This window comes from Cherax quadricarinatus, chromosome 44 (genome assembly GCF_038502225.1).
Source record: "Cherax quadricarinatus isolate ZL_2023a chromosome 44, ASM3850222v1, whole genome shotgun sequence".
In the NCBI taxonomy this organism is placed as follows: domain Eukaryota; kingdom Metazoa; phylum Arthropoda; class Malacostraca; order Decapoda; family Parastacidae; genus Cherax; species Cherax quadricarinatus.
The window spans coordinates 27,750,412-27,775,109 of record NC_091335.1 but is presented as its reverse complement, the minus strand read 5'-3'; the positions used below and the strand labels follow the sequence as shown (position 1 = coordinate 27,775,109).

At 44.0% G+C, this 24,698-nt stretch overlaps 1 protein-coding gene across 1 annotated transcript in view; it reads left to right on the top strand.

The window, feature by feature from the left end:
• Positions 1 to 11,801: 11,801 nt before the first annotated feature.
• LOC128697399 (cyclic GMP-AMP synthase-like receptor) overlaps positions 11,802 to 24,698 on the top strand; it is an 81,118-nt gene continuing 68,221 nt past the window's right edge. The window contains exon 1 of the mRNA XM_070094219.1: positions 11,802 to 11,959. Coding sequence (XP_069950320.1) covers positions 11,951 to 11,959 — 9 coding nt within the window. The 5' untranslated portion in view covers positions 11,802 to 11,950. The remainder of the gene's footprint in view (positions 11,960 to 24,698) is intronic.

The window sequence follows — 24,698 nt, the reverse complement described above, 5'->3', positions numbered from 1 at the left end:
TAGTAATAGACCAAGTCTCCCATTGGACCACTTCTCATGGCTTTAAATTTTCCAGTACAAAAACCCAATTCATTACCTTTACTAGATGCCCGCTTTTACCAGATACTCCGACATGTGATAGGTTTCTGGGCCTGCTCTTTGACCACCAGCTGACATGGAAACCTCACATTTCTTCGTTAAAGACAACTTGCCATGGTCGGCTAAACCTCAGATCATCGTACTCTCCTCCATTTGCATCCCACCCTAGTCTTGTCCAAGCTAGGTTATGGTGACCATATCTATTCTGCAGCTTCTCTTGCAACTCTATCTAAGGTAGATCCTATTCATCACCAAGGTCTCCACCTGTGCCTTGGTGCCTTTCGTTCGTTCCCTGTTGAAAGCCTCTATACAGAGGCAAATTTTCCATCCTTGACTGATCCCCGTGATGCTCATTGCCTTTGATTTTATGTTTGATCCCATGACCGCTACAATCCTTCCATATATAGGATAGTCACTGATAATAAACGTTCTTTATTTATTCGTCGCCCCTGTTTACTCCATCCCTTTTCTCTCCGCCTACATTCGCTCTTGTCTTCTCTTCAGTTACCACCTATGTTCATGTAGCCTCTCACTTTTCCCTGCCCCCTTGGGAAGTTCCGGCTGTTCGTGTCTGTTCTTTCCCACTGCCATGAGTGAAAGTCCAACTACATATGGTGGCTTCCCGCTCTCTTTTCCTTGAACACTTCCGCTCTCATTCTCATGCTATCACAGTGTACATCTGATGGCATTGGATTTGCAGCAGTGTTTCCAGACAGTGTCATGTGAGGGCATTTATTACCCTCGGCTAGCATTTTTACGGCTGAAGTGTATGCCATTCTTGTAGAACTTATCCATATGCCTGTGTCACCATTTGTGGGAGATGGAAAGTTTAATACTGCAGTTACTTTACTTTAGTCAGTCGTAACCCCTCTAGAAGTGGCTACATAACCAAGAAACTTGATTTCTGATCTGAAAAACTGACATTTAGACAGTTTGATCTTTAAATTGGCTTCTTCAAGCTTACCAAGTACTGTATCAAGTCTTTTCAAGTGCATATCCACGTCTTCAGACATGACAATTACATCATCTAAGTGCACCATAAGTGCGTTACCTATGAGGCCTCTAAAGATATTAGTCATGAGCCTCGAGAATGTGATAGGTGAAGATCGTAACCCGAAGGCCATATGGAGGAAGTGAAAATGACCTGTAGGAGTGGAAAATACAGTTAGCTCTTGATTGTCCTTGTGAAGAGGGACTTGCCAAAACCCTTGTAACAAGTCCAGAGTCGAAAAGACTTATCTCCAATGTTATATAAAAGGTCACCAAGTACAGGAAGTGGAATTTGATCTGGAATAGTTTTCACATTTAACTTCCTGAAGTCAATCATTGGGTGCCAAGTACCATCCTTCTTAGGTACTAGGATCAAGCGTGCATTCCAGGGTGAATTGCTAGGTGCAATAACTCCATCAAGCATCTGACTGATCAATTCTTCTGCGACAGCTACTTGTGAATGAGGCATTCTGTACGCAGGTATATAAATAGGTCTGGCACCAGGTTCAAGTAGGATATGATGGAACAATAAGTTCGTTATACCTGTCTTCTCATCTGGTAAGGCTTTATGACATTTGTTCAACAGATTCAACAAATACCTGACCTCGTCTGGGAAGTCAGTGGGAGCTCAGTCTTTCTCCTCTACTGGTGGAATGGATTGATCCAGTGAAGTGGATGGGCTCTTCCCAGTTGAAATAGCTCAGACCCATTGGTCAGGTGACCTTGTCGTGTGGAGTTTGTATGCAGGAATTGGGTAAAATCACACACTTAGGATGGCTGGTAACTTATTATCATGAGTACTAAGGGAGGAACCGCCAAGCTTGAACCTTCGTCTCTGCTACCCTTCTCTGCACTGACTACTATCGTGCCCAGAGGGCGAGGAACATTCAAACAACATGCTTGGTCAGCAGAATGACTCGGCAACGGTCAGTGATCACGTAAAGGGGGACGGTGAATCAGTAAATGTTGGTATGAGTTACTACGACACTACTGGTAACTGATACTACTGAGAGGCAGGCCAGGATGGAGGCAGGCCAGCAGGGAGACAGGCCAGGAGGGAGGTCAAGAGGAAAACAGGCCAGGAGGGAGACAGGCCAGGAGACAGACCAGGAGGGAGGCAGGCCATGAGGGAGGCAGGCCATGAGGGAGGCAGGCCAGGAAAGAGACAGGCCGGGAGGGAGACAGGCCCGGAGGGAGACAGGCCGAGAGGGAAAAAGGCCGAGATGGAAAAAGGCCGGAAGGGAGACAGGCCGGGTGGGAGACAGACCAGGAAGGAGACAGACCGGGAGGGAGACAGGCCGGGAGGGAGACAGGCTGGGAGGGAGACAGGCCAGGAGGGAGACAGGTCAAGAGGAAGACAGGCCAGGAGGGAGACAAGCCAGGAGGCAGGCCAGGAGGGAGGCAGGCCAGGAAAGAGACAGGCCGGGAGGGAGACAGGCCGGGAGGGAGACAGGCCGAGAGGGAGACAGGCTGGGAGGGAGAAAGGCCGGGAGGGAGAAAGGGCGGGAGGGAGACAGACCGGGAGGGAGACAGGCCGGGAGGCAGACAGGCCGGGAGGGAAGCAGGCTAGGAGGGAGGCAGGCCAAGAGGGAGGAAGGCCAGGAGGGAGGCACACCAGGAGGGAGGCAGGCAAGAAGGGAGACAGATAAGGGAGCCAGGCAAGAAGGGAGGCAGACAAGAAGGGAGGCAGACAAGAAGCGAAGCAGACAAGAATGGAGGCAGGCAAGAAGTGAGGCAGACAAGAAGCGAAGCAGACAAGAATGGAGGCAGGCAAGAATGGAGGCAGACAAGAAGGGAGGCAGACAAAAAGGGAGGCACACAAGAAGGGAGGCAGACAAGAAAGGAGGCAGACAAGAAGCGAGGCAGACAAGAAGCGAGGCAGACAAGAAGGGAGGCAGACAAGAAGGGAGACAGACAAGAAGGGAGGCAGACAAGAAGGGAGGCATTCAAGAAGGGAGGCAGACAAGAAGGGAGGCAGACAAGAAGGGAGGCAGACAAGAAGGGAGGCAGACAAGAAGGGAGGCAGACAAGAAAGGGGCAGACAAGAAGGGAGGCAGACAAGAAGGGAGGGAGACAAGAAGGCAGGTTAGAAGGTTGGCAGACAAGAAGGCAGGCTAGAAGGGAGGCAGACAAGAAGACAGGCTAAGGGAGGCAGACAAGAAGGCAAGCTAGGAGGGAGGCAGACAAGAAGGGAGGCAGACAAGAAGGGAGGCAGACAAGAAGGCAGGCTAGAAGGGTGGCAGACAAGAAGGGAGGCAGCCAAGAAGGCAGGTTAGAAGGTTGGCAGACAAGAAGGCAGGATAGAAGGGAGGCAGACAAGAAGGGAGGCAGACAAGAAGGCAGGCAGACAAGAAGGGACACAGACAAGAAGGCAGGCTAGAAGGGAGGCAGACAAGAAGGGAGGCAGCCAAGAAGGCAGGTTAGAAGGTTGGCAGACAAGAAGGCAGGCTAGAAGGGAGGCAGACAAGAAGGGAGGCAGACAAGAAGGCAGGCTAGAAGGGAGGCAGACAAGAAGGCAGGCTAGAAGGGAAGCAGACAAGAAGGCAGGCTAGAAGGGAGGCAGACAAGAAGGCAGGCTAGAAGGGAGGCAGACAAGAAGGCAGGCTAGAAGGGAGGCAGACAAGAAGGCAGGCTAGAAGGGAGGCAGACAAGAAGGCAGGCTAGAAGGGAGGCAGGCAACGCTCAGGCTGGGTTACCAGTATCTCTAGGAGGTTAAATCACCAAATCAGACCAAATGAATTGTAAACTTTGTCAAATGGACAATTATGCCTTGCGTCATTATGTTCTGTAATCCGTCGGATTACAGAGCTAACTCACACTGTGTGTTGGGGGATGGGGAGTGGGTGTGTGTGTGTGGGTGTTTGTGTTTGTGTGTGGGGGTTGGTGGTTGGATGGATGGGTGTCGGGGTGTTTGTGTGTTATGGAGGTTGGACTGGCTAGAACAGTACTGAACACTTCACGTGTACACATCGCGTCACCGTTCTGTCATGTTCACTACATTATTTTTTCAGCCTGTGCTGTTGCACCGATGACTGTTGCGACAGTGCACGAGTGCAACAACCGTCAACGAGTGGCTGTTGAGTGTGGTAGTTGTGAGGTAGATTGTGTGTTGGTTAATAGTTTAATATGTTTATTATGCACCACATACTCATCCCATGGCAGAGGTACATAATGGGTCCAGGGACTGGGCCTCAAAGTTTTGATAGATCAACAAGGTGCAAAGGTTGTGTGTGTGAGAGCCCGAACAGCTTCTCTGGCTCTACCACTGGCCAGTCACTGTTTACACTGCCGCTTTTCTTTCTGTCTGTCTGTCTGTCTATCTCTCTCTCTCTCTCTCTCTTCCCATTTATCCTCTTATCTCTGAAATACATTAGGGCATTACAGTCTTTGTAGATGTACGAGCATTACATGAAGAAGGTACAGTTATGTGGAGTAATGTTTCGTGCGATAACGGTGTGTATGAAGGGCGGAGGGAGGAGGCGTGAGGGGTGCAACTTGATCCAAGCCATGCCAGCCTCCTCATTACGGCTTACTTTACCTCTCTGCTAATACCGATTCGTTTTGACATCTCCCGATCATTAGAAGAAAGTATTTTGTCTTCAGAATGTGGCAACCTCGAGAAGTAATCTAGAGAAACCTAGAACATTGCCTAGATATATACACGAGCTAGGCGTGAGGGTAGGCCCTCTGTGTGTAACATTTTTTGTGTGCCACTTTGGTGACAAAATCGAAAAAACAATTTACACATGTAGCGAAATTAGGGAAAAAAGAATATTAATAATTAGTAGCATTAATATAATTACATCAACATTATGAACTATCATTGGCCTGTGAAGAGCAATACGTCTAATAAATTAATTTTCAAGCACGTTTTTGACTATCGAAGTGGCAGAATTGAAAGACTACGTCACTCTGCCTCTCACAATGACATATTATTATTGTAAAGATCACCAGTATTATTAAAATAGTATTGCCTGGTATTGTAAGAACAGTAAATATAACCACATAAACTAAAATATCTTACATATATCTACAAGCGTAATGTGTGAGTGACTTAAGTCATGTTTGTATAAATGACTCATTACCACCGTAACCGGTTATAAACATTTAAATAGTTCAGTGCCACTGTAACTTGTTCAGTTATCAAAACTTAGCTGGCCAGTCCCTAGACCCACTATGTACCTCTGTAATCTTTGGAATAGAGGTACATAGTGGGTCGGGATGGGTATATGGCGCATCATAAAGATACCACACTAACTGTAACGCTGATTTTAACAGTAATTAGGTTAGGTTAGGTAAGGTTCGTCAGGAAACAGGACAAATGTTTCCTGACGCGGGTCTTAGTCAGATGATGACCCGCCTTTGGAGCTCTTGGTCATCTGACCGAGGCCTTCCGCTGGCTTACCGGTCCACCCCTTTAAAAATTATGGTCATTTATAACCATTGTTATAATTTATATTTTTAACAGTAATTACCCTACTTAACAAAGTTTAGAAATGAAATGATAGGCAAACCTGCTCAGTCCAGGGTCTTGGAACTGATAGATCGGATATGGTGTTTAGTAGTTGGCAGAGACACGTGAAAAACTGATGTAGCAACTCTGGTCGCCTATCCTTCACACAAGTAGTTCTCAGTGGCCTGTCCTTGACTGGCGCTATAAATATACACCAGATATACTACTGCTTATCAACTCTTGAACCACACTGTCATGAGCTCTGAATATCAACCACAGCAGCCAGAATTCTCGCACACAATTGTAAGGAAACTCATAGCTAGCAGCACGATCTGGAGAGTGTATAGCAGAGTGGCAACTGATGGGTCACTCCCTAAACAACTCCTAAAAATAATTCATACAACTGTCTCAAGCAATTCTTAGAAGTAACTCTAAGTTTGAATGTGCCACCCGAGGAGCTAGTTCATTGTGCACCTCCGTGCCCATCCTGTTAGCGGTTGTAAAAAAAAAAAATGCGGATGTAGTACACACAGACTTTGCAAAAGCCTTTGACAAGTGCGACCATGGTGTAATAGCACACAAAATGCGTGCTAAAGGGATAACCGGCAAAGTAGGCAGATGGATCTTCAACTTTCTAACCAATCGCACACAAAGAGTAGTGGTAAACAGTTAAATCAGATGCTGCCATAGTGAAGAGCTCTGTCCCACAAGGCACAGTACTCGCACCTATCCTGTTTCTTATTCTCATATCAGACATAGACAGAGATGTAAACCACAGCGCTGTATCATCTTTTGCAGACGATACTAGGATCTGCATGAGAGTGTCATCCATTGAAGACACTGTTAACCTCCAAGAAGATATAAACCAAGTGTTCCAATGGGCAACGGAGAACAATATGATGTTCAATGAAGACAAATTCCAACTACTCCGTTATGGAAAACTGGAGGAAATAATAACTAGAACTGAGTATACTACAAACTCCAATCACACAATAGAGAGGAAAAGTAATGTGGGAGACCTGGGAGTGGGAATGTCAGAGGATCTCACCTTCAAGGATCACAACAGTGCCACTATCACATCTGCTAGGAAACTGATAGGATGGATAATGAGAACATTCAAGACAAGAGATGCTAAGCCAATGGTGATCCTTTTTAAATCACTTATTCTTTCTAGGCTGGAATACTGCTGTACATTAACATCCCCATTCAAGGCAGGTGAAATTGCAGAGCTAGAGAATGTACAGAGAACCTTTACTGCACGTATAAGTTCCATCAAACACCTTAACTACTGGGAGCGCCTGGAAGCACTTGACTTGTACTCACTAGAGCGCAGGCGAGAGAGATATATCATAATCTACACATGGAAGATTCTGGAGGGACTGGTCCCTAATATGCACACAGAAATCACTCCATACGAAAGCAAAAGACTTGGCAGGCGATGCAACATACCCCCAGTGAAAAGTAGGGGCGTCACTGATACACTAAGAGAAAACACAATAAGTGTCCGGGGCCCAAGACTGTTCAACAGCCTCCCACCAGCAATAAGGGGCATTACGGGAAGACCCATGGTTGTCTTCAAGAGAGAACTGGACAGATACCTAAAGACGGTGCCGGATCAGCCGGGCTGTGGTTCGTACGTTGGATTACATGCGGCCAGCAGTAACAGCCTCGTTGATCAGGCCCTGATCCACCGGGAGGCCTGGTCGTGGACCGGACCGCGGGGACGTTGATCCCCGGAATTCCCTCCAGGTAGACTCCAGGTAGGACTACCCAAACACTGCCACCCAGTAGATGCTGTGTTTATATTAAAAGATTTAGAATATATAAACTCTATTTAATAAGTATAATAGTGTTACTGGACTTAGATCGTGATGTATAATTTGTTTCTCACTTACAGTCCAACAAATTAATTAATGAACAATAAAGCTAGGACAGTCTAGCAAGCTGAGCGTTCTGATTGGTCGAGAAACCTCATGCGCAACACTTTTTCTGACCAATGACAGCATGCCTTGCCACACGTCATACAATCAAGACAGTTTTAGTGATGAGTCTTTATGTAGTGTATCCATACTGATCATAATTCACTTTACAGCAATATATATAACATAATAACACATATATTATTAAACTAATATAATGTAGTGTAGTGAATACATAACTGTTCCCACTGCCAAGCCAGTGAGACAACAATAACATTGTTTTATTGCATCTTCGCTGATTAATTATGACCACCCTCCTCAGATTTTTTATTTTTTTTTTCAAGCGTCGTTCCTTTCAGGTGTAGCTGGAATTTGCAGCTTCACCGAAGGGGCCCTTAATGAACAGCTGACCATGTACTCTTATGGCTAAAGGCTCTGGTACTTATCTTGACTGGTCGCACTGCCATGGGATTAAACCCCACCCATTCCGTGCTGTGGTGACATAAAAACACTCCAGGTTGTTCTCTCTCTCTCTTGCTCGTGAGACTGAATACAACAAGGTCCTCACATAGTATTTTTCTTCTGATTTCTTGAGGATTTTCACCACCTTACTGTGTTGTCAACTCTGTGGGCTGCATAAACGGTAAGTGCCAAATAGCATAGTGCTCTGTCATGCAGTGTAGAGACTGTAGACTCTTAGATGTCGCTAAAAAGCTTGGTTGATCAGACCCTGATCCACCACGAGACCTGGTCTCGGACCGGGCCGCGGGAGCGTTGACTACCAAAACCGTCCCAGGTATACTCCAGTACGGCTTCAGGGATGGAAAATCGTGTCCCAAACCTACTGGAGTTTTAAAACAAGGTAACAGAAATAAGAGAGAGTGAGATGGGTAGATTGAATTTTCTTGGATTGTAAGAAAGTTTTTGACACAGTACCGCACAAGAGACTGGTACAAAATCTAGAGGAGCAGGCAGGAATAACTGGACAAACACTGTAATGGATCAGGGAATACCTGATAGGAAAGCAACAACGAGTGATTGAGTGATGTACGTGACGAGGTGTCGGAGTGGGTGCATGTATCGAGTGGGGTTCTACAAGGGTCAGTACTAGAGCTGCTGCTATGTTTTGTATTTGTGAATGACATGACGTAAGGGATAGAACACACAAATAACCCGCACATATGACCATTTATAAAGCCGTCGTAAGCTCCTCTCTTCTACGTGCGGGTTATTTGTGTATTGCTCCAGTCACGGTATTGTGCCTTTTTGTTCTTCCGAAGGAATAAAGTCAAAGGTGAAGCTAATGAGGAGAATATAAGCAGACGAGGATCAAGAAAGACTTCAAAGGGATCTGGGAAGACTGCAGGCTTGGTTCAACAAATAATTTCTGGAGTTTAACCCCACCAAGTTTAGAATCATGGGGAATGACAAAGAAGACCACAGACGGAGTACAGATTCAGGATTCAGAGGCGAGTATCGTACCGAGTATATACCCTGAGGCGAACATCAACCAAATAACTGCTCTAGCATACGGGCACGTGGCAAACCTGAGAATAGTGTTACAATATCTAAGGAGTCATGATACTATACTGAGTGTACGTCAGGCCCATATTGGAGTACTCAGCACTAGTATGCAACCCACACCTGGTCAAGCATGTCAAGAAATTAAAGAAAATGTAAAAGTTTGCAACATTACTAGCCCTGCAGCTTAGGGTTATGTCCTACGAGGAGAGGTTAAGGAAATTCAACCTGATGGCACTGGAGGACAGGAGGGACATGATAATGACGTAAAAAACACTGAGAGAAGTTTACAAGGTGTTCAGGACCAGAATGTTTCAGAGGTGGGATACAGCAACAAGAGGACATAACTAGAAGTTGAAAACTCAGATGGATCATAAGGACGTTACAAAATATTTCTTCATCCTTAGAGCTGTCAGGAAGTGAAACAATCTGGAGGGTGAAGTAGTAGCGGCAGCATCCATACACAGTTTAAAGAAGAGATACAATAAGGCTCTTGGAGCTGGGAGATAGTGGATCTTGTAGCGACTAGAAAAGAGGCGGGACCAGAAGCTGTGAATCGTCCCCTGCAATCACATATAGGTGAGTTTAGAATTACTGTCGAAGCTGAAAAGGTCCAATGTTCCTTTGCTGCCAGCAAAGAGCATCTAAACTACTGGGAACACCTGAAAGTACATGGAATGGACTCTCTGGGGCGAAGAGAGACACTTAATGTACTAATATTAGAAGGCTTAGTCCCAGTTCTATACACTACCATAACAACTTACTGGAGAGATAAGGGAGGAAGTTAGAAATGGACCCAGTAATAAATATGAGTGTTATTAGCACAATAAGAGAGCACTGTGTCAATATCCATCGTCCAAGCTAATTCATCATGGAGCCAACGGATATAAGAAATATTGCTGTGATGGTACACAAATAACCCGCACATAGAAGAGAGGAGCTTACGACGACGTTTCGGTCCGACTTGGACCATTTACAAAGTCATTTGTGTATCGTTCCAGTCACGGTGTTGTGCCTTTTTTTATTATTGCTGTGATGGCTATGTGGGTCAGTGAGCTGTCAACAGCAACAGTCTGATAAATTAGACACATGTACAACATTTGGGTATCTTTATTGTGAAAACGTTTCATCACACAGTACATAAACTCCCTTCTTCGCTCATATGCTGAAAGTGCAAGATAAGTGAAGCAGTAGCAGCAGCAACACACACAGCAAGGGACATTCTTGAGCTTCCCCAATTCTCGGGCCTAATGCCCAGAGCTGGTGTGTGGCTCCAAAAGGATCCTGTAGTGCTTGCTGCGTTTGCATCTTCTGACATCGTCTGCTGCTATGCAGCTGCCACACCCTTCGAGCCCAGTGAGGGTGAGGTATGTGGCAGACCAAGGTGCCTAGCTTCTCCCTCCAAGCCCCGTGGTCCCAGCTGGTCCCAGAAGATGAGGAGGTACTTGTACCTCTCCAATGGCAGACACTGGTCTGAGACACTCCCTCGACAAGAAGCCAAGGCCGGGCCACCTCTTGGAAAAGGCCCAGGCCGGGCGATTATATCAGCGAATCTACAACAACAGCGCATATGCTGTATTTATATCAAGACTGGTGGACTGATTACATCGGCTCAAGGCTTAGGGACCGATTACCTCAAACTCCTGATCTTCACCATTCTTCTTTGTAATGGATTGAAGAAGCCACGGTGTGGCGAAACGTTTCCGCAATAAATATAGCCAAATACTGAATATATGTCTAATTTATCAATTAATCGGTTCACTGAACCATTTATCAGCAACAGCCTGGTTGAACAGACAATCAACAGATAATCTTGGCCCAAGGTCAGTCTGCGACAACCAAAAAAAAAAAAAAACTCTTGAAACCGATCACTAGTAAGTCATCCAAAAGCTGATTTAAATTTAAGTCTATTTATTACACAAAGTTTGTTAAGTAAAAGGGCACAGATGCATCTGCTGTGACATTTTATTGTGGATTTGTCAGGAGCGGTATCAAGCCGGCTTGACACCGCTCCTTGTCGGTAACTCTACCATAATTACTACACAAACTGTCATTAAGGCTATTACGGTTATTTAGGTCATTATTAAATTTATGGGAGAGCACTAAGCCCATAGAGAACATGAAGTGCCTGGGGAATGGGAGGTGATTATATTTGATCCAAGAAAGGAAAAGACACTGTAATTCTTTGGATCAGGAGCCGCCCTGCAGCATCCGGGAGAGCAGTTTAAGAGATGGGATGGACGGTACCGAGGGAAGTTGTCCAAGTGAAAGTTGTTTTAGGTAAGAAATGGACGGTACCGAGGGAAGTTGTCCGAGTGAAAGTTGTTTTAGGTAAGAAATGGACGGTACCGAGGGAAGTTGTCCAAGTGAAAGTTGTTTTAAGTAAGAAATGGACGGTACCGAGGGAAGTTGTCCGAGTGAAAGTTGTTTTAGGTAAGCTTTGGCATCCTGACTCCAGTTTTTTGTCGTCTGACCAAGACCTTCCTCTGACATACCATACCGGTCCACTCTTTTAATAATTATGGATATAATTATAACCATTAGACGCTAAGTTGTTTTTAATAGTGTGATATCATTATCTGGAGGCTGAACAGGATAGTTTCCTGTCTGGTACAAGTGAACGAGATACCAACCTTACCATATCTGCAGCCCTGATAACACGTGAACACGTCCACAGATGCGCTCATATATATATATAGAAAATAAAGACATTACCCTATGTTTGATATACATTAATCCAGCTACAATATAACGAGGTATATAATAGTGGAGATTGTAGTTCCCTCAGTGCATGTTGTCCAAAAGTGCACAAATAACGATATTTTTTTTCTGTGATAGACAGAGGAGATAAGAGGAGGAGAGCAAGAATATAAATACCACAGGTGTCACCCAGCATTCATGTGAACGACTTGACCAGAGCTCCTGGTGTTTACTACCCATCTTCTGAACACCATCTTCTGAACACCATCTTCTGAGCACCTTCCTCACTATGGCTGAGGTGAGTAAAATATATTGTCTTCTGAACACCATCCTCTGAACACAGCCTTCTGAACACCAACTTCTGTACACAGCCTTCTGAAAACCAACTTCTGAACACAGCCTTCTGAACACCAACTTCTGAACACAGCCTTCTGAACACCAACTTCTGAACACAGCCTTCTGAACACCAACTTCTGAACACAGCCTTCTGAACACCAACTTCTGAACACAGCCTTCTGAACACCAACTTCTGAACACAGCCTTCTGAACACCAACTTCTGAACACAGCCTTCTGAACACCAACTTCTGAACACCAACTTCTGAACACAATCTTCTGAATACCATCTTCTGAACACCATCTTCTGAACATCATCTTCTGAACACCATCTTCTGAACACCATCTGAACACCTGAGCACCATCTTCTGAGCACCATCTTCTGAACACCATCTTCTGAACACCATCTTCTGAACACCATCTTCTGAACACCATCTTCTGAACACCATCTTCTGAACACCATCTTCTAAACACCAACTTCTGAGCACCATCTTCTGAATACAATCTTCTGAACACAATCTTCTGAACACCGCCTTCTTAACACCGCCTTCTGAACACTGCTTTCTGAACACCATCTTCTGAACACCACATTCACTATACCTACTATGTATGGTTTGTATGACAATTGCCGCAGTGTATATTGTCAACAAGAGTGCCACGATGCATGTAGTTTACCAGTGTAACGGTGTATATAGATTACAAGAGTGTCACGATGTATATAGTTTACAAGAGTGTCACGATGTATATAGTTTACCAGTGTCACGATGCATATAGTTTACAAGAGTGTCACGATGTATATAGATTACAAGAGTGTCACGATGTATATAGTTTACAAGAGTGTCACGATGTATATAGTATACCAGAGTGTCACGATGCATATAGTTTACAAGAGTGTCACGATGTATATAGATTACAAGAGTGTCATGATGCATATAGTTTACAAGAGTGTCACGATGTATATAGTTTACAAGAATGCCACGATGCATATAGCTTACAAGAATGCCACGATGTATATAGTTTACAATAGAGTTCTCTAGTGGCTAACGCGACGGGCTGGAGTTTTGAGACTCTCTGACCGCGGGTTCAATCCCGGCCGGGGTATGTTTTTTTTTTTTACAATAGAGTGTTCGAGATAGCAAAGATAGCATTTATTACTGATTACTAAGATAAAACAAACAGCAAATTTTCCGTGGAAGACAGATAAGACAATGCCAGAGATAACAGCAAATACACCAAGCAAAATAGAACTAGTAATAATAATATCTTTATTTCTACAAGTACATGTACAAGGTATACAGTCCTAGCTGACATCACTGACATACTACTATATAGAAAGGCGCTTGTTATGCTGAGCATTTCTCGCAAATTAGGTCCGTTTTGTCCCAGAATGCGACCCACACCAGTCCACTAACACCCAGGTACCTGTTTTACTGCTGGGTAAACAGGGACAACCGGTGTAAGGAAACACGCCCAATGTTTCTACTCTCGCTGGGAATCGAACTCGGCTCCCTCTGATAACTGAGAGAACCATAATCACCTTCACGATAACAGTGATAACTAACAAAGCAATAATCACCTTCACGATAACAGTGATAACTAACAAAGCAATAATCACCTTCATGATAATGATAACTAACAGAAGAATAACTTTCATGATAACAATGATAACAGAAAAATAATAACCTTGAGGTGAAATAAAACAATGAATCAAAGTGGAAAGCTTCCTGCTCACCAGAGCTTCATCAGTACGGACGGGGGTCTGGTGGCCTGGTGGTTAACGCTCTCGCTTCACACGGCGAGGGCCTGGGTTCGATTCCCAGCCAGAGTAGAAACATTGGGCGTGTTTCTTTCCACCTGTTGTCTATGTTCCCCATCAGTAAAATGGGTACCTGGGTGTTAGTCGACTGGTGTGGGTCGCATCCTGGGACACTGACCTAATTTGCCCGAGATGTTCAGCATAACAAGTGGCTTTCTATGTAGTAGTATGTCATTGTTGTCAGCTAGGACTGTATACCATGTACATATACTTGTAGTAAATAAAGATTATTATTAGTAACTTGTTAAGCTCTAGTATGAGCAGCATCACATTGGGTCAAGAGTCCCCCAGACTCTTCAACTGAGGTATACCTGGAGAGAGTTTCGGGGGTCAACGCCCCCACGGCCCGGTCTGAGACCAGGCCTCGTGGTGGATCAGGGTCTGATCAACCAGGTTGTACTGCTAGCAGCACGTAAACCGACGTACGAACTACAGCCCAGCTGATTAGGTTCTGACTTTAGGTTCCTGTCCAGCGTCTTCTTGAAGACAGCCAGGGGTCTAGTGGTAATCCCCCTTATGTATGCTAGGAGGCGGTTCAACAGTCTTGGGCCCCTGACACTTACTGTGTTGTTTCTGCGTACTCGTGGCGCCACTGCTTCTCATTACACCTTCATGGAGTTTCACAATGTTCATCGACCCCCAAACATTTAATATACGAAAATAATTTCATAAACAGTGCTTTAATAGCGTTACGAGTAAGAATAATAATAGTAATAATAATAATAATAATAATAATAATATTATTATTATTATTATTATTATTAATTTCATAAAAAATAATGCTTAAATTATGAAAAATATAAGATTTAACATACCCATTTTTAGTGAGTGTTGATATTAATGTGACGGTTACATCTGTTAAGTAAGTTTATTCAGGTATACACAAATACACTTACATAGATTATCATACATATCAGCATATGTGTGGAGAACCTGGGATAACCCAGAAAAGTAACTTATTGCCATTGTGGTCCTTATATTTCCATTAACAAGGTCACTGATATTTAATTAGTGATTGGTGAGTTGCAGTGGTAAGTCACCAGACTCTCCCAGGTTCACTATGTTCCTATGCTTAGTTAAAATTGCATTTGCATGGTTACAACCATGTATGGACATTAAAATGGTATAAAATACCGACAGATTGTTAGGTAAGACACATATGCAACAGTTAGGCATCTTTATTTCGAAACGTTTCGCCTACACAGTAGGCTTCTTCAGTCGAGAACAGAAAAGTTGATAGAAGCAGAAGATACTTGAAGACGATGTAATCAGTCCATCAGTCCAATGCTCTTTTCCAGACTGAGGGACTGACCACCTCAAAACTTTAAGGGTGATGGACTGATTACATCGTCTTCAAGTATCTTCTGCTTCTATCAACTTTTCTGTACTCGACTGAAGAAGCCTACTGTGTAGGCGAAACGTTTCGAAATAAAGATACCTAACTGTTGCATATGTGTCTTACCTCACAACCATGTATGGACAAAGCTGGGGGTATTTAGCAACGGTATTTACATTGCTCCAATACTCACTCAAGCATTTACTTCCGTACAATACTCTTGTTTCGCAGTCCATAGTCATGGCAGTGAGTTTTTCCTGCGGTTCAGAATCAATGTCTTTATTTTGTATTTTCGAAGCGCGTCCCCAGATATTTATTGGCCCCCTTTTACCCCCAGCCATTTATCGACCCCCTCTCGATAGTCCCATCGTCACATAGGGGGGTTGATATTAACCCCTATGGGGAGCCCTGCTTTAGGTCTACTACACTCAGGTCTACTCACATTAGGTCTATTCACATTATGTCTGCTCACATTAGGTCTGCTCACATTAGGTCTACTCACATTATGTCTACTCACATTATGTCTACTCACATTAGGTCTACTCACATTATGTATTCACATTAGGTCTACACACATTAGACATGCTCACATTAGGTCTACCTGTCGGGGAGGGTTCTAAAGTGGCGTAATGGTAAACGTTAACTCACTGAGATGGTTATACTGAGATGGTTATACTGGTATATTGAGAATATAGGCGGTAGAAAGCCCAGCCTACAGTCTGATGTCCTGATCTCCTAAGGGTATGTGTCTGACTACGCTCTCACAGTGGGGCATCAAGCAGTTCAAAGTCTGCTGATCTGACAGTATTTGAAATATGCTGACAGCTTGGCGATGGTAACGTATGGCATCCCCGACATACAGGTAGACAACAGACAGCTGATTTTATACAATACTAGATGTATGTGATACACAGTAACATAGGTTGGAAATAAATGGTATAAAATACCGACACAATGGAAATATAAACACATATGCAGTATAATGTGATCCTTTATTGACTACGTTTCGCCCACACAGTGGGCTTTTTCAAGTCACAAACAGAACTACCTGGGGTGGAAGGAACGCGAGTATTTATAGTCAGGTTCAGAGTCCTGAGGTCAGGTGGAGAATGCTGCATCTGATGATGTACCGAGTGGGGTTATAGAGTAAAATCTTGGGTAGCTTGGAAAGGAGATTGGACAAGTTTGTGAACAGACCTTCTACAGAACACTGTAGAAGGTCTGCTCACAAACTTATCCAATCTCCTTTCCAAGATTTTAGACTATAACCCCACTCGGTACATAATCAGATGCAGCATTCTCCACCTGACCTCAGCATTCTGAACCTGACTATAAATACTCGCGTTCCTTCCATTCCAGGTAGTTCTGTTTGTGACTTGAAAAAGCCCACTGTGTGGGCGAAACATAGTCAATAAAGGATCACATTATACTGCATATGTGTTTATATTTCCAGTAACATAGGTTATACATAATACAATATTTAGGAAATATTTAAATTTAATTGTTTATAACTGATGATAAATTACTCATGTGCGTCTACAATTGTTTATAACTGATGATAAATTACTCATGTGCGTCTACAATTGTTTATAACTGATGATAAATTACTCATGTGCATCTACAATTGTTTATAACTGATGATAAATTACTCATGTGCGTCTACAATTGTTTATAACTGCTTGTAACAGACTGGAATGAAATCTAATTGATTGTAACTGACTGAAATGCATTACAAATTGTGATAATTTACAAATCATGGTGGATCATAGAATTAATGCAACTATAAGTAAACAATAGAGAATTTGATCGATCGATCATTGTTTGCATGATCTACAGATTCTGAGGAAGATTTGTTTTCAAAGAAGAATGTATTTAACAGAAAAAAACAAACTTGGTGCACACAAGTCTTTTACTGTTAAAACTCAGAGAGAATGTCAACATTTTTAGATAAAAAAAATTATCTTCAATTAAATTGACAGCAGCAGCTGGTTAGTGGGCTGTGCCACCATGCTGCCATGATTTTTCGTGTTTTTTCATGGTTTCTCTTGCGTGCTGGGACTTTAAACTGTGTCAGTGAACTTATAAGATATATCCCTCCATCGCTCAGAACTAATCTTGCAGAAAATAATATCTACTGAGTCAAAAAAGGAGAATCAGTGTACAATAAGGCAGCGTAACCATACTATCAGAGGGGAACTTAGGCCTAATGTGTCAGTGAAAATAATATTAGAGCTTTTTGTCAGAGAAAAGACAGTTTCCCTGATAATAGTGTTTTATACATAGTGTTGTAGTGTGTACCACAGTGGTACCCTAGTATACATAGTGTTGTAGTGTGTACCACAGTGGTACCCTAGTGTTGTAGTGTGTAGCACAGTGGTACCCTAGTGTTGTAGTGTGTACCACAGTGGTACCCTAGTGTTGTAGTGTGTACCACAGTGGTACCCTAGTGTTGTAGTGTGTACCACAATGGTACCCTAGTGTTGTAGTGTGTACCACAGTGGTACCCTAGTGTTGTAGTGTGTACCACAGTGGTACCCTAGTATACATAGTGTTGTAGTGTGTACCACAGTGGTACCCTAGTATACATAGTGTTGTAGTGTGTACCACAGTGGTACCCTAGTATACATAGTGTTGTAGTGTGTACCACAGTGGTACCCTAGTATACATAGTGTTGTAGTGTGTACCACAGTGGTACCCTAGTATACATAGTGTTGTAGTGTGTACCACAGTGGTACCCTAGTATACATAGTGTTGTAGTGTGTACCACAGTGGTACCCTAGTATACATAGTGTTGTAGTGTGTACCACAGTGGTACCCTAGTATACATAGTGTTGTAGTGTGTACCACAGTGGTACCCTAGTATACATAGTGTTGTAGTGTGTACCACAGTGGTACCCTAGTATACATAGTGTTGTAGTGTGTACCACAGTGGTACCCTAGTATACATAGTGTTGTAGTGTGTACCACAGTGGTACCCTAGTATACATAGTGTTGTAGTGTGTACCACAGTGGTACCCTAGTGTTGTAGTGTGTACCATAGTGGTACCCTAGTATACATAGTGTTGTAGTGTGTACCACAGTGGTACCCTAGTATACATAGTGTTGTAGTGTGTACCATAGTATTACCCTAGTATACATAGTGTTGTAGTGTGTACCACAGTGGTACCCTAGTGTTGTAGTGTGTACCATAGTGGTACCCTAGTATACATAGTGTTGTAGTGTGTACCACAGTGGTACCCTAGTGTTGTAGTGTGTACCATAGTGGTACCCTAGTATACATAGTGTTGTAGTGTGTACCACAGTGGTACCCTAGTGTTGTAGTTTACCTGGAGTTTCCCTGGAGAGAGTTCCGGGGGTCAACGCCCCCGCGGCCCGGTCTGAGACCAGGCCTCCTGGTGGATCAGAGCCTGATCAACCAGGCTGTTGCTGCTGGCTGCACGCAAACCAACATACGAGCCACAGCCCGGCTGATCCGGAACTGACTTTAGGTGCTTGTCCAGTGCCAGCTTGAAGACTGCCAGGGGTCTGTTGGTAATCCCCCTTATGTGTGCTGGGAGGCAGTTGAACAGTCTCGGGCCCCTGACACTTATTGTATGGTCTCTTAACGTGCTAGTGACACCCCTGCTTTTCATTGGGGGGATGGTGCATCGTCTGCCAAGTCTTTTGCTTTCGTAGTGGGTGATTTTCGTGTGCAAGTTCGGTACTAGTCCCTCTAGGATTTTCCAGGTGTATATAAACATGTATCTCTCCCTCCTGCGTTCCAGGGAATACAGGTTTAGGAACCTCAAGCGCTCCCAATAATTGAGGTGTTTTATCTCCGTTATGCGCGCCGTGAAAGTTCTCTGTACATTTTCTAGGTCGGCAATTTCACCTGCCTTGAAAGGTGCTGTTAGTGTGCAGCAATATTCCAGCCTAGATAGAACAAGTGACCTGAAGAGTGTCATCATGGGCTTGGCCTCCCTAGTTTTGAAGGTTCTCATTATCCATCCTGTCATTTTTCTAGCAGATGCGATTGATACAATGTTATGGTCCTTGAAGGTGTGATCCTCCGACATGATCACTCCCAGGTCTTTGACGTTGGTGTTTCGCTCTATTTTGTGGCCAGAATTTGTTTTGTTCTCTGATGAAGATTTAATTTCCTCATGTTTACCATATCTGAGTATTTGAAATTTCTCATCGTTGAACTTCATATTGTTTTCTGCAGCCCACTGAAAGATTTGGTTGATGTCTGCCTGGAGCTTTGCAGTGTCTGCAATGGAAGACACTGTCATGCAGATTCGGGTGTCATCTGCAAAGGAAGACACGGTGCTGTGGCTGACATCCTTGTCTATGTCGGATATAAGGATGAGGAACAAGATGGGAGCGAGTACTGTGCCTTGTGGAACAGAGCTTTTCACCGTAGCTGCCTCGGACTTTACTCTGTTGACGACTACTCTCTGTGTTCTGTTAGTGAGGAAATTATAGATCCATCGACCGACTTTTCCTGTTATTCCTTTAGCACGCATTTTGTGCGCTATTACGCCATGGTCACACTTGTCGAAGGCTTTTGCAAAGTCTGTATATATTACATCTGCATTCTTTTTGTCTTCTAGTGCATTTAGGACCTTGTCGTAGTGGTCCAATAGTTGAGACAGACAGGAGCGACCTGTTCTAAACCCATGTTGCCCTGGGTTGTGTAACTGATGGGTTTCTAGATGCGTGGTGATCTTGCTTCTTAGGACCCTTTCAAAGATTTTTATGATATGGGATGTTAGTGCTATTGGTCTGTAGTTCTTTGCTGTTGCTTTACTGCCCCCTTTGTGGAGTGGGGCTATGTCTGTTGTTTTTAGTAACTGTGGGACGACCCCCGTGTCCATGCTCCCTCTCCATAGGATGGAAAAGGCTCGTGATAGGGGCTTCTTGCAGTTCTTGATGAACACAGAGTTCCATGAGTCTGGCCCTGGGGCAGAGTGCATGGGCATGTCATTTATCGCCTGTTCGAAGTCATTTGGCGTCAGGATAACATCGGATAGGCTTGTGTTAATCAAATTTTGTGGCTCTCTCATAAAAAATTCATTTTGATCTTCGACTCTCAGTCTGGTTAGCGGCTTGCTAAAAACTGAGTCATATTGGGACTTGAGTAGCTCATTTCCTTGTTGTCATCTGTGTAGGACCCATCTTGTTTAAGTAGGGGCCCAATACTGGACGTTGTTCTCGATTTTGATTTGGCATAGGAGAAGAAATACTTTGGGTTTCTTTCGATTTCATTTATGGCTTTTAGTTCTTCCCGCGATTCCTGACTCCTAAAGGATTCTTTTAGCTTAAGTTCGATGCTTGCTATTTCTCTGACCAGTGTCTCCCTACGCATTTCAGATATATTGACCTCTTTTAGCCGCTCTGTTATTCTTTTCCGTCGCCTGTAAAGGGAGCGCCTGTCTCTTTCTGTTTTACATCTACTCCTCCTTTTTCTTAGAGGAATAAGCCTTGTGCATACATCGAGTGCTACCGAGTTAATCTGTTCTAGGCATAAGTTGGGGTCTGTGTTGCTTAGTATATCTTCCCAGCTTATATCGGTTAGGACTTGGTTTACTTGGTCCCACTTTATGTTTTTGTTATTGAAGTTGAATTTGGTGAATGCTCCCTCGTGACTAATCTCATTATGTCGGTCTGGGGCTCCGCGCATACATGACTGAACCTCAATTATGTTGTGATCTGAGTATATTGTTTTTGATATGGTGATATTTCTTATCAGATCATCATTGTTAGTGAAGATGAGGTCTAGTGTATTCTCCAGTCTAGTAGGCTCTATTATTTGCTGGTTTAAATTGAATTTTGTGCAGAGATTTAAAAGCTCGCGTGAGTGTGAGTTTTCATCAGAGCTGCCTCCTGGTGTTATTACTGCAACAATATTATTTGCTATATTCCTCCATTTTAGGTGCCTTAAGTTGAAATCCCCCAGGAGCAAGATGTTGGGTGCAGGAGCTGGAAGGTTTTCCAGACAGTGGTCAATTTTTAACAGCTGTTCCTGGAATTGCTGGGATGTTGCATCCGGAGGCTTGTAGACTATCACAATGACTAGGTTTTGGTTCTCGACCTTTACTGCTAAAACTTCCACTACATCATTTGAGGCATTTAGCAGTTCTGTGCAAACAAGTGACTCTGCAATGTACAGGCCAACCCCCCCCCTTTTGCCTGTTCACTCTGTCACATCTGTATAGGTTGTAACCTGGGATCCATATTTCGTTGTCCAAGTGATCCTTTATGTGGGTCTCAGTGAAAGCCGCGAACATTGCCTTTGCCTCTGCAAGCAGTCCACGGATGAAAGGTATTTTGTTGTTTGTTGCTGGCTTTAGACCCTGTATATTTGCAAAGAAGAATGTTATCGGACTGGTGGTATTGTTGGTACTGGGGGGGGATTTTTTTTCCGGCATTAGTATCTGTATCTGTTGGTTTGGAGTGGAGGCCATCGACTGTGGTTCCACTCCAGGAATGACTGGATTTGGTGTACGATTTCTGCCATTTCCTGCCAGTTTTTTTTCCTTCCTGGCACTAAAAAACCTCTCCCTCTTGAGTGGCTGTGGCTACCCAGGTTTTCCCATGGCCTGGATGTTTTGTATCTTTTTGTCCCCTTTAGATGGTATGCCTGGCAATTTAAGTTATAGCACAGTCTTTCCTGTACTGAAGAGGTACACAGTTCAGGGTGAAAAAGCTTACAGGAAGGGAGTTTGCATTTTCCTGTTGTCATATGGGCATGGCATTTCCTAGGGTGGTCATAGTTGCACGTCCCATCTGTTTTTCCAGACTTCCCATGCCAGCAGATACCGAGTGCATAGTATGTGCACAGGCTTGGTTTCCGTTTGCCTTGGGTTTCTGTGACTGTATTCCCTGTTGGTGCATGTTTCCCTGTCTTACTTCTATCCTCCCTAGCACCAACAATGGAGCTCCCACCATTTGTTTTTGGTAATATATCCTCATTATTGCTAGTGGAGTCCTCTTGTTTGCTATTTCCTGCGGTATTTCTAGTTTGCAATATTGGTTTTATCTTATCTTTGACTACACTTGTTTCCCTACTATGGCTCCTGTCCCCTATGAGGTCATTCATATGTATTCCTTCCTGCGTATAATTCCCGACTACCTGGACAAAATCTCCAGCTTCACCATTACTGTCTCCCAGGACAGCATCTCCAGCTTCCCCATTACTGTCTCCCAGGACAGCATCTCCAGCTTCACCATTACTGTCTCCCAGGACAGTATCTCCAGCTTCACCATTTCTGTCTCCCAGGACAGCACCTCCAGCTTCACCATTACTGTCTCCCAGGACAGCACCTCCAGCTTCCCCATTACTGTCTCCCAGGACAGCACTATCAGCCCCCCATTTACTGACTACCAGGACATCATCTCCAGCCTTACAGTTTCTGACTACATGGCCAGTATCAAGGGCAGTACCATTCAGCCCGGACTTTTTATGTTCCCATCTGTTGTAGAAAGCTTCCAGGTTTTCTATGAAAGCAGCTTTGATGTTGACCTCTTTTAATACCCTTGTGATTTTAGTCCACAGATTTATCTCATTTGGGCATACCCAAAAACACTTCCCTGTTTTAATACTGCTTGTAGCTAGTTCTTGGATATCTGCACAAGGGGCGTGACACCAATTTCCACAGAAATGACAATTTATGCATGTGGAAGCCCGTTTGTTTGACTGACCACAGACTACACACAGCTTCATAATGATTTGAATGGTTGATTTACTGCAATTCTACTAGCAACCTCTTGAATATTCTATTAATAACCTGCTAGGTGGTGCACAACGAAACCGTTTGAAACCAGTCCAGGGTTCGGACCAGTCAAGGGTTCGGACCAGTCAAGGGTTCGGACCAGTCAAGGGTTCGGACCAGTCAAGGGTTCGGACCAGTCAAGGGTTCGGACCAGTCTATCTGATCTGATCAGTGGGTCACTTATTTAAACCATACTGGTCGGTGATTTGAGCTAACACATGAAGGATCTACTGGAAATTATCTACCCGAGTAATATGTGATTTGATTGATACAAAAGTATAACTTGCGTGTACCATAGTGGTACCCTAGTGTTGTAGTGTGTACTACAGTGGTACCCTAGTGTTGTAGTGTGTACCACAGTGGTACCCTAGTGTTGTAGTGTGTACCACAGTGGTACCTTAGTGTTGTAGTGTGTACCACAGTGGTACCCTAGTGTTGTAGTGTGTACCACAGTGGTACCCTAGTGTTGTAGTGTGTACCACAGTGGAACCCTAGAGTTGTAGTGTGTACCACAGTGGTACCCTAGTATACATAGTGTTGCAGCGTGTACCACAGTGGTACCCTAGTGTTGTAGTGTGTACCACAGTGGTACCCTAGTGTTGTAGTGTGTACCACAGTGGTACCCTAGTGTTGTAGTGTGTATCACAGTGGTACCCTAGTGTTGTAGTGTGTACCACAGTGGTACCCTAGTGTTGTAGTGTGTACCACAGTGGTACCCTAGTATAGTGTTGTAGTGTGTACCACAGTGGTACCCTAGAATACATAGTGTTGTAGTGTGTACCACAGTGGTACCCAAGTATATATAGTGTTGTAGTGTGTACCACAGTGGTACCCTAGTATACATAGTGTTGTAGTGTGTACCACAGTGATACCGTAGTATACATAGTGTTGTAGTGTGTACCACAGTGGTACCCTAGTATACATAGTGTTGTAGTGTGTACCACAGTGGTACCCTAGTGTTGTAGTGTGTACCACAGTGGTACCCTAGTATACATAGTGTTGTAGTGTGTACCACAGTGGTACCCTAGTATACATAGTGGTACCGGTGGCCCGGTGGTCTGGTGGCTGGTGGCCCGGTGGTCTGGTGGCTAAAACTCCCGCTTCACACACGGAGGGCCCGGGTTCGATTCCCGGCGGGTGGAAATTCCGACACGTTTCCTTACACCTATTGTCCTGTTCACCTAGCAGCAAATAGGTACCTAGGTGTTAGTCGACTGGTGTGGGTCGCATCCTGGGGGACAAGATTAAGGACCCCAATGGAAATAAGTTAGACAGTCCTCGATGACGCACTGACTTTCTTGGGTTATCCTGGGTGGCTAACCCTCCGGGGTTAAAAATCCGAACGAAATCTTATCTCTCTTATCTTATACATAGTGTTGTAGTGTGTACCACAGTGGTACCCTAGTATACATAGCGTTGTAGTGTGTACCACAGTGGTACCCTAGTATACATAGTGTTGTAGTGTGTACCACAGTGGTACCCTAGTATACATAGTGTTGTAGTGTGTACCACAGTGGTACCCTAGTATACATAGTGTTGTAGTGTGTACCACAGTGGTACCCTAGTATACATAGTGTTGTAGTGTGTACCATAGTGGTACCCTAGTATACATAGTGTTGTAGTGTGTACCATAGTGGTACCCTAGTATACATAGTGTTGTGTGTACCACAGTGGTACCCTAGTATACATAGTGTTGTAGTGTGTACCACAGTGGTACCCTAGTGTTGTAATGTGTACCACAGTGGTACCCTAATATACATAGTGTTGTAGTGTGTACCACAGTGGTACCCTAGTGTT